Source organism: Mastigoproctus giganteus, chromosome 11 (assembly GCF_048544385.1).
Source record: "Mastigoproctus giganteus isolate SK-2022 chromosome 11, ASM4854438v1, whole genome shotgun sequence".
In the NCBI taxonomy this organism is placed as follows: domain Eukaryota; kingdom Metazoa; phylum Arthropoda; class Arachnida; order Uropygi; family Thelyphonidae; genus Mastigoproctus; species Mastigoproctus giganteus.
In genome coordinates this window covers 157,726,430-157,737,401 of record NC_143585.1, presented here as the reverse complement: position 1 = coordinate 157,737,401, position 10,972 = coordinate 157,726,430, and the positions used below count along the sequence as shown (strand labels likewise).

General features: G+C 37.9%; 1 protein-coding gene across 1 annotated transcript; it reads right to left on the bottom strand.

Moving 5' to 3' along the window:
- Positions 1–345: 345 nt before the first annotated feature.
- Positions 346–1,044, bottom strand: LOC150078530 (uncharacterized). Its single transcript, XM_090384598.1, has one exon. It carries the CDS (start codon positions 1,042–1,044, stop codon positions 346–348), a length of 699 nt encoding a protein of 232 aa, XP_090240724.1.
- Between the last annotated feature and the right edge of the window lie 9,928 nt (positions 1,045–10,972).

The following is a 10,972-nucleotide window of genomic DNA, read 5'->3' as shown; positions in this document are numbered from 1 at the left end:
TCTTACACAATGCACCCCATGTTCAATGGGGATACATGTGAACAAGGATACCACATCAAACGAAATCATGAGTTCGTTTTCACCTATAGATTGGCTTCTTATAAAGTTCACAAATTCCTTGCTGTTCCTGATTACTAAACTGGAGCGTCCCACTATAGGAGAGATGACTCCAGCTAAAAATCCAGATAAAGCATAAGTGGGACTACCCACAAATGATACTATAGGTCTCAACGGAATGCCATAAAACCGAGGTAATCGACAACCCGAGGCATGAAGAGACCAATAAACTTCTTTGGTTATTTTACCAGCCTTATGCCATCCCTGTATAATGTTGTTGACTTGTCTCTACAAACCAGCTAACGGATTTCGATGGGTAACTTTATATATGTTGCTATCCTGTAAAAGATCCAGAGCTTTTGCACAATAATCATCCTTATTCAGTACCACTGTGGATCTGCCTTTGTCGGCAGGTAACATTATGATATCCTCATCTTTTCTGAGTTGTCTTAATGCTCTTTCATGTTTATGACTGAGATTAGAATGTGCTGTCCTGGTCTGACCCAAAATAGCCGCAACCCTAACCCGTATCTCATCAGCTTGGGTAACAGGTAACTTGTTGATGGCTTTTTCCACTCCCATAGCTATCTCTGCAATGGGAGGTCTGGCAGGAACCAAAGCAAACTTTGGACCCAGGCTCAATACTTCCTCCTGTTCTCTAGTAAATTGTTTGCCACTAAGATTATGAATAAAGTTGCCAGTATGCCTGTTACGCACCACCACCACGGATTCCTCTAACAATCTATTGAATTTGTCGATTTGCCTGCGCTTGTAAACCTCAGCAACCCTAGTTGCTTTATCTGCCACTACTCTTAAGACCAACGCATCATGCACTGGGGTTAAATTGGTATTGATGTATTCCAACTTCAATCCAATACGACTTCTAATACCTCTCAGATCATTATGTAATTTAGAAATCCAAATACTTAGAACTTTTCTTTGATAGATTTTAGTAACTCTCCCCAGATGGTCATCATTGAAAGGCATTCTCACCCGAAAGCCATGTGGAACCAGCTCATGTGTTTTGCACCTATGGCCTCCCAAAGATGCACAAGGTGGGCATTCCGTTGAGACCTATAGTATCATTTGTGGGTAGTCCCACTTATGCTTTATCTGGATTTTTAGCTGGAGTCATCTCTCCTATAGTGGGACGCTCCAGTTTAGTAATCAGGAACAGCAAGGAATTTGTGAACTTTATAAGAAGCCAATCTATAGGTGAAGACGAACTCATGATTTCGTTTGATGTGGTATCCTTGTTCACATGTATCCCCATTGAACATGGGGTGCATTGTGTAAGATTGGCCTTGGAACGGGATGATTGCTTTAATACTAGATCTTTACTAAGCATTGATGATATTTGTAAAGGTGTTGAATTTTGCCTCGCAAGCACTACCATGGTGTTTCAAAAAGTTATGTATAAGCAGGTCCATGGCACGGCCATGGGTTCCCCCATCAGTGCCATTGTGGCCAATTTGGCAATGGAGGAACTGGAAACTAGGGTTTTTCATCAGTTGAATTTCCCCATGCGCAAGTGGAGGAGATATGTGGACGATACCTTCACTATTTTAAAAAAGGGAAAGGAAGATGAGGTGCTCAATTTGCTCAACAGCTTTTCCACATTTATACAATTTACCTCGGAGGTGGAAGAAGCTGGGTCCCTCCCGTTTCTGGATGTCTTGGTGAGCAGAGATGGATCTAGATTAAAAACAACGATCTATAGAAAGCCTATGTGCCGTGGCCAATTTGTTCATTATAGCTCAGCACAGGCTTGTCATCATAAGAACAGTGTAGCCAGGGCATTGTTGAATAGGGTGGGGACCCACTGTAGTACCCCTGAAGAAAAGGAAATGGAAATTTGCAAAGTCACGGCAGACCTCAGGAAATGTGGATACCCCCAGAGGGTCTTGGACAAATATATTCATAGGGTTGAGTCCAATCGTAGGGATACATTCCTTACTATCCGGGCCTTTCAGAACGTATTGTACGGGCATTGCGGGAGTGCCAGACTCGCTGTGTGCAACTTCCGGGTCGGAGGTTGCACACAGTGATATCCCAAGTTAAAGATCCCGTAGCCCAGGACCATACTAGCAATGTGGTCTACGAGATTAAGTGCCCGGATTGTGAGGAGTGTTATGTGGGAGAAATGGGGCGACGTTTAAAGGACCGTCTGGGGGAACACATGACCGCTATCAAGACTGCTAACTATGCGAGGTCTGCTGTGGCAGAGCATTTCTGGGAAAAGCAGCATCGGATCTCTCCTGAAGACGCGGTCATTACTGACCGCGCCCGTGGATTTTGGGAACGCAAGCGGCTCGAGAGCTTGCGAATCGGTTCATCCAGTCACAATACTATTAATAGGGACGGGGGGATCCGTTTACACCCCCTGTTTGAGGCAGTGGTCCTCAGAAGGGATGACCGTTTCTGTTTGACACGCTCCCGAGCCACTTCCATTTCCGATACGCGCATGGAGAATGTAGATCATGTGTCTGATGATCACGTGCATGAGTGCCATGGACCGGCTACTTAAGGATGTGTCTTAGCACTAGTAGTATGCTGTTGAAGAAGGAGACGGCAGTTCACCGAAAGCTCCAGGTTTTATTGTTTTTTCGCTTTTAACCTAGTTTATTTTAATTAATTTTATTGCTTTTAACTATATTTTAAATTATATTTTAACTATAATCTAATCAGTGTTTTATTTTTATTTGCATCATTGTATATTATTTCATTGCATAGTAAATTTTCAGTTTAATCTTGGCTGGTGTTTATCATTAATCATTATAGTATGGAAATTCCCAGCCCCATAGGCCTGTTTGAAGATACTATTATAGCATCCCGTGATGACTACCATTGAAAGTTGCCTTATTCAATACTTCTTGCATGAATGCAGTTGCCAGTATACCTATTCCTCACAGGTAGATGGTGGTATACTGCAAAAGATATCCATATACCACTAATTTCAGACATATAAATATTTTGTCAATATAGTTTGTATGTATGCATGTATGCACTCACGCAAGCACACACGCACGCACGCACAAAGTGTGGCAATAAAGTTCCCGGACAGACAGATGCACCAAAAAAAAAAAAAAAAATCATGAAATGAAGGAGATCTAAAATGGTTTTCATTTTATTCAAAGTAATCACAATCTGGATTTAAGGCATTTATTGCACCAGTTTAAATTTTTTTATTTGAAAAGAGTAAGCGAAGGCTTCCAAAGAGATGCAGGCCCTTACAGCAGTTACATTTTTTTTTTATGTCCTTAACATCCTGAAATCTCTTTTCTTTGAGGACCATTTTCCCTCTGGAAAGTCTACTGGTGCTATTCCAAAAAGTTTCTAAATAGAGGCATTAAAGACATCCAAAGAGAAGATGTCCTGTTCTGCAATTACATTCTTCTCAACATTCTGAAATTTCTTTCCTTTAAAGGCAGTTTTCACCTCGGGGAAAGAGGAAGAAGTCCATTGGTGCTAGATTGGGAGAATGTGGTGAATGGTTAATGTGTAAAATTCCACGTTTCATCAAAAACATTTTCACAACAAAGACAAAATGTGTGGATGCATTTTCATGCAACAGCCCTGAAGCACATTCAAAGACAATACGTCTTACTCTCAAAATTGTGGCCTCACCCAGGAAATGCATTTCAATAGTCCTTCAAGCACCTGTACATAGAATACAGCATTGACTCTCTCCCCTTCAGGTACAAATTCTGTGTGAATCAAACCCTGTTTGCCAAAAAACATGATCAGCATTACCTTGATCTGGGCTTCTGTGAACAAAACTTTTTCAGCCTTGGTGACGATTCTGTAGTCCACTGCGTGCTCTGATGCTTTGTCTTTGGGTCATACTGAAACACTCAACACTCATCTCCAGTGACAATACAGTTCAGGAAATTAGAATTATCTCAACAAGTCTGGATGAAGTCTTCATATTATACTCTTTGTTTCTTCTTCTGAGGCTGCACAGCACAAATTTTGCACAGACTTTCCTTTTCCCTAAATCTTCATGAAGCATTTGATAAATCATCTCCTTATTCATATCCAACTTATCAACCATCACTCCCAGGGTCCAACAAAGATCTCTTGCCACAATTTCCTACACTTGTACTACACTCTGTCCTCATTTAGAGGCTGGAAAATGCCCACTTCTTGGTTATCAAAAACATTCTCATGTCTGTCTTTGAATTGTTTATATCATTCTAAAGCATTGGTACAACTTAATGTTTCATCATCATAAACAGTTTTTAATATTTCACACATTTTATTTTGTATATTTTCCCAATTTAAAGCAAATTTTGATATTTGTTCATTGCTCCACTGCAAAATCATGACAGGGAACATTAGTGTTACTATTGCTGATGGTTGTGACTTGCAATCTGTCAGCCTCCTGGATAGTCTCTTTACTCATCTGTTGGAGGCACAGAGATTGTATTTCCAATTACCATCACTTTCATTTATTTTAAAACTCATTGAACATGTCCACAACACCCCGTCCAGGAACTTCATTGCCATACCCTGAATACAAACACAGACACAGGGGTACAGTCTGAAAAAAAAAAAGTTCAGAGACTGAATTAGTATTTGGAAAATAAAGAAAACTTACAGGCTATTCAAATGGCTCTGCATTGAAGTAGTCTTGCTGACACTGTATATACCAATTTCAATGCTTCTGCAACTTCTGGAAGCATTCCCGATTAGCTTCTTTTGGTATGCTTACAGTTCCTGTGTTGAATTCTGCATAATTGCCTCAATAGTTGCAAATCTCTGAGAGAGAGACTTTTGAATTTTGAAGAGGGACTTTATACTTTGAAAACAAAAAACAAATGGGAAAAAAAAAAAAAATCACAGGGAATTAAATCCAATGAGTACGGCAGATGAGGAGAGAACCAGAGTGATGGAATGCTTTACAACAAATTCTTGAATGGAGAGTGCTGGGTGTATAGTGGCATGGTCATAATGCAAGCAACAATCAACTTTTCTGGCTGTATTCTATGAACAGCACTGCAAAATTACCACAAAAATATTTTACAGTCGTTGTAGTTCACTGTTTGACCATGCAGGACAAATTCTTACTGAACAATGCTGTGTGAATCAAAAAATACAAGAAGAATGACCGTCACATTTTATCAGGATTGCACTTTTATGGGCCTTGGAGAAACAATCTTCGAATGACAGGCCCTTACTTTTTTTTTTTTTTTTTCATGCCAGTAATCCCAGAAACAAAGGTCAATATTCATAAATCCACAATTCATCACCAGTAATGACGGAAGAAACTAAATGTAGGTCAGAAGCATCACACTGATGAAGACCCTAACATGAGATGACTCGATGCTCACTGTTACCATCATTGAGGGTGAGAGCCACACACCTAAAATGTGTTACAATTCCAAATCTCTTACTACAACTGACTGACTTGTCCCTTAAGAAACACCAATTTCATTTGCAGATAGTTAAAAGCCAATCATCCCTGATGGGATCATCAACAAGCTGTTCTGCAATTACATTCTTCTTTATGTCCTCAACATTCTGAAATTTCTTTCCTTTAAAGGCAGTTTTCACCTTGGGAAAGAGGAAGAATTGCTGACTTCTGAGGTTGAAAGGTGGCTGTGGCCACTTTTCAACCTCAGAAGTCACCAATTCTTCTTAAACAGTATTGATAAACAATACTGTTTAAACTTTGCAAACCATTGAAAAGTATTGTACAGCTTATGACATCTTTTACAAAAGCTGTTTTTTTTAAGATTTACTGAGTTTCTGTTGCACTTTTTCCTAATTTGAAACAAAATTTGATGCAAATTCACTGCTCATTTTAATCCAGCAGGAACCCCCCCCATCCAATTTATAGCAAAAATGTTGACCAACCGGAGTCCTGAAAGATTCTCATGCCCAATTTCTACAAGAAAGTCATAAGAAAATAAATTCAAGAACTTTACAGTAAAAGTTTGAATACATTTAGGAAGGTAGAATAAATTTAAAAATTTTTCTCAATGATTAATGTTAATGCAGGAATGTTACTTTCAAAGGAACCTGAGCCCAGTCACTACTCGGTTAATGCAACAAAACACACCTTCTATTCAAAGCATTCTAATTAAAACTGACTGCAGAAGAACATGTGAATCAAGCTTTACTATTGTAACTGAACATATGACAAATTGCACCTCACTAGGCCAATAAAATTTCATGATAAAAAGTCAATCTCCAAATCTCCATTTCTTGATTACATCTTGTTTATGTATGGGTGTATATATTTAATATTATAGATGTATACATATCTGTCAGTGTCATGCAATCTGTATATCAATAAGGATGTACAAGCTGTTCAATGTTAATCCCACCATTAGCATATTATTCTTTCATTATGGCAACTGAAGCATGACACACCTGTGTTGTCATGCTTCAGTTCAACTTCATTCATGTCTTGATTATAAAGGAAATTTTCTCCTTCAAGTTAATTTTTTTTCTCTAATAAATGGACAACAAAAAATACTAAATTAAGAAGAAATACATATCCAATATAATAAACACCATAAAAAATTTTAACCATTAAGAAACAAAAAAAAAATATACAAAATTACAAAAATAGAACAATTAACAAGAAAAGAACTGTTTCTTTTCTTGTGATTACAGTGAGACCATATTTTTCTGAAATGAAATTCAGGACACAGTGTTAAAAAAAGGGTTTTATTTATTTTTTTTATATGAAAAACAAATAAAATCACATATAACTATAATGATCATATTTTCTGAACACAAATTCAGGACACATGGGTGGTACAATAAAGGTCTCTTTTTTTTTTTTTTTTTTTTTTTTTTTATTGTTACACGAAAAGTCCTACAGAAATTAAATTGTCCCTAACTAGTCACTTTTACTGAAAAGAAGAAAATAATGAGAAAAACAACAGGAAAAAACCAAACAAAGAAAATCATATCATTAGCATTAGTAGTGGCACACAAGAAAGCAAGCTGATTCAGCATCAGCCATAAAAGGGGGGGGGGGGAGACGACACACTTCCCATTAATCTCTCCATCTGCTTCAAAAGTTTGTCCAGCTCTTTCTTGAATTTATTTAACCTCTCACTTTCATAACGACAGATGGAAGTTTGTTCCAGCAATCAGCCACTCACTGGCTAAAGGCAAATTTCTGCAACTGTCTTTCCTCAATTTGAATTTATGCTCCCTGAAGTGCATAATCTGAACAAAAAGAATCCTGTCAACACTGAGCTTGCTCAAACCATTTAAAGCTTTAAACACCTCAATCAGATCACCTCGCACGTGTATAGTCTCCAGACACTGTAATTTGCAGAAATTAAACCTTTCTTGGTAAGAGCACCCATTTGTTCCCCTTACCAAACTCATTGCCCTTTTCTGTACCCATTCCAGCAGCTCTACATCCCTCCTAAAATGAGGTCTCCAGACCTATATGCAGTACTCAAGGTGTGGCCGGACCATTCTCTTATACAAAGGGATAATCACCTCCTTATCCCTGATAGAAAAGTTCCTGTATATCATTGAGAAGACCCGGTGAACTGCTCTTGCCGCCTGTCTGCATTACACAGAAAACTTCATATCTGACTACACAATTACTCCCAGATCTTTTTCATTCTCCACTACTCTGAGTGTAGTACTGCACAGTTGGTAAAATACTCACAGTTACTGCTACCCATATACAGTATGTTGCATTTGTCAATGATAAACTTCAGTTGCCACCTCTGAGTGTATCAGCCTAACTTTTCTAGATCCTCTTACATACCACTGTTACTGTCATTAACAACTCCTGCCAACATTTGTATCATTTGCAAACTTGGACATTAAGCCTGTTATACCTTCATCAATACAGAAAACAACAATGGTCCCAAAACCAAACACTGGGATACCTCACTAATAATATTAGTCCACAATGAAAAGTGTCCACTGATTACCACGTTTCACCTTCTCCCGCTCAATCAACCTTTTATCCATAGTTGCAACTTGCCTTAATGCTACACTGCTTCAATTTGTACAACAGTTTTCTAGCAACAGTATCAAAAGATTTCCTGAAATCCAAGTATATGATATCAAATTAAATTTTTTCATCCAGTTGCTTTGTGACCATATCTTAGTATTTAATCAAATTGGTCGGGCAAGATTTCCCCTTAACAAACCCATCTTGTGTCTGAACTTTAGCTGCAGTTTTGTCTAGATGATTCCACATTGCTTCTTTAAACAGCAACTCCATTACTTTCTCCAAACAGAATTTAAACTAACAGTTTAACTTCTGTTCTATAATTACTCATGTCACCCTTTTATCCCACTTTGTGAACTGGTGATACATTTTCCTGCACTGCTTCTTTAACCAGGACTACGTTACTTTCCCTGAAAAGAAGTTAAATTAACAGTCTATAATTACTTGTGTGTCATCCTTTGATCCCCTTTTGTGAACTGAGCATACATTTGCACTTCTCCACTCCATGGTGACCACCCTGAATCTAAGGATGCTGTCATAAATATGGCTTTGGGTTTCCTTATTTCCTTTGCTGCCTCCCTTAATATAACTGGATAGATCCCAACCAACCTAGGTGCCTTTCTTATGTTTAACTTCAACAATTCCTCCTCCACTTTCCTTTCAGTTATTACAAAGTCATTTAGTTCCCTATTAGAGCTGGATAAACTTCTGACCTCCATTTCTTTACAAAATTTTTCCTGGGCTAATGCAGATGCAAAATACTAATTCAGTTTGTCAGCTCCGAAATTAAACACACATAATAATCCAAAAACTTGTCAAACTCTTAAAATCTCCTGAGCAGGATCATCAACAGTCGAACCATTGATATTATGGACTCTAATTCCAATCTGATTCAACCCCTTTCTTCTACAGTTTACATAAGTCTTTGCTGTTTTTCTCTGCCTTTGTGACTTGATTAAAGACTAGTTTATATCTACCATAAGCTTCTGTGTAGCCTGATAACACTAGCCAACACAATTTTTACCCCCAAGAATCAAATGCTGTTTTTAACCAATTTTTCTGAGTAGATTTCACAAATCACCATGATAGTTTCACATCATCATCACAGTTATTAAATATAGAGGGAGTTACTTTTTACCAAAATATGCCAATTTCGCATAATTTAGCCAGTAATGTATGACATACTGATTTATTTTAACAGATATAAGCTAATTCTCTTAACTTTAGCAATCGATTCTGACTTTGATTTCCTTGTGATAAACATAATCAGACTTCTGCCTGTGGTCCTTAGGTTCAAATTCCAATACAACAATTTACAATTTGAAGAGAGCAACATTAGTATTTTTGTTGAGGAGTTTTTTCAAGCTTTGCCAAGGATTAACGTCATAACAGGGTTTTAAATCTATCCTCCAAACATAAACAGCCCCTCGAGCATAGGAGGGTGCAGCTTGCAACCCTTGCAGTAGCAGTAAAATAATTTCAGGTTCTACACAAATATTTTTCCTTTCACTGTTTTTACACGAGTTGAACTAGTAAGTTGCCACGTCTGTGTACTGTGTAGTGATAAAATTGAATTTGTGTTGATTTTATTTTGTAATGTTCACAACTGAATTTACATTTTCAGAAATTCATTTAGTGCTACAATGAATAAGCAGACACACAGGAAGTTATTGTTATTATTGTTATTTTTGGCGCAAGGGCTTCTCAGGCCATATGGCACCTATCAGTGATATGGAAGATTCATGATGACTGTTATGCAAACAGTCAGAAACGATCATATAAGTTTATCTGTTTGAGAAAGGAGAAAGATTCTATGGGGTTTGCATCATTACCTATGATAGGACAGAGCTTCAAAGATTCTTTAAGATTAGGAAGAAAACTGAATGAGAGTTTCTGGGCATGCGAGTACAAGGTGCATTCAACAAGAATGTGCTCCATTGTGAGTTGTGAATTGCAGTGTGAACACTGTGGAGGATCATTGCCTGTGAGGAGAAATAAGTGGGCAAAGTGACTGTGACCAATTCTTGCTCTGACTAGGATTACTTCTTCCTTTCTGTTTTCCTGGAAGCTAGAGGCCCATAACTGTGGATCTGGTTTTAGTTGAAAGAGCTTATTATCTGTTTTAGTTTGCCATATAAGTACTAATTAGAGTCCATTGTTCCTCGCATATTCTTCATATATTAAATTTATAGTCAACATATGGAACGAGAGAACAAGATGAAGCTGAATTAGATGGCTGTTTGGCAGCATAGTCTACACATTCATGTCCAGATATCCCAGTGTGGCCTGGGATCCAGCAAAAGATGACTACAAGCTGGCATTCCTAAATATGTATCAACATACTTATAGTTTTTATTAAAGGATTCATTAGTAAGGAGGTGTTATGTAAGACTAAAAGTGTACTCTGCGAGTCCGTATATATTATACTCCTTTTGATGGACAGATGGAGAATATTTTCTTGGGCAAGCTTTATGGCGAATAACTCAGCTGTATAACTGCTGCATTCAGTGGAAAGTGATACAGAGATGGCGTTAAAAGGGAAAACTGCTGCAGAACCTACTCCACTATCAGACTTTGATCCATCAGTATACTTTTTTGTAAAACGAGGACAATTCTCTGTGTGAGCAGAATGGAGTGGTATATTGATATTTGCAAAGGAATGTTTTCTTCAGTTTAGGAAATAATTGTTGCAGGATAGTTTAATATAGGACCATGGGGGAACTCAACAGTTTGGATCGTGGAGGACTTTTTCAAAGTGTACATTTCAAGTTTCTGATACCAGTAAGTTTATTTCTATAGAACTTTTAAACTGTGGATCACTAAGTATAGGGGGTTCGAGCCCGTGACCACCAAATATGGAGGATGCGGAAAGGCCAGGGAATGACCACCCCATATCCCCAGAGCAATATGGCCTTAGTTGCTAATGCTCCTAAAAACCAAATAACAAACAAACAAACAAAGTATAGGCCAAATGGG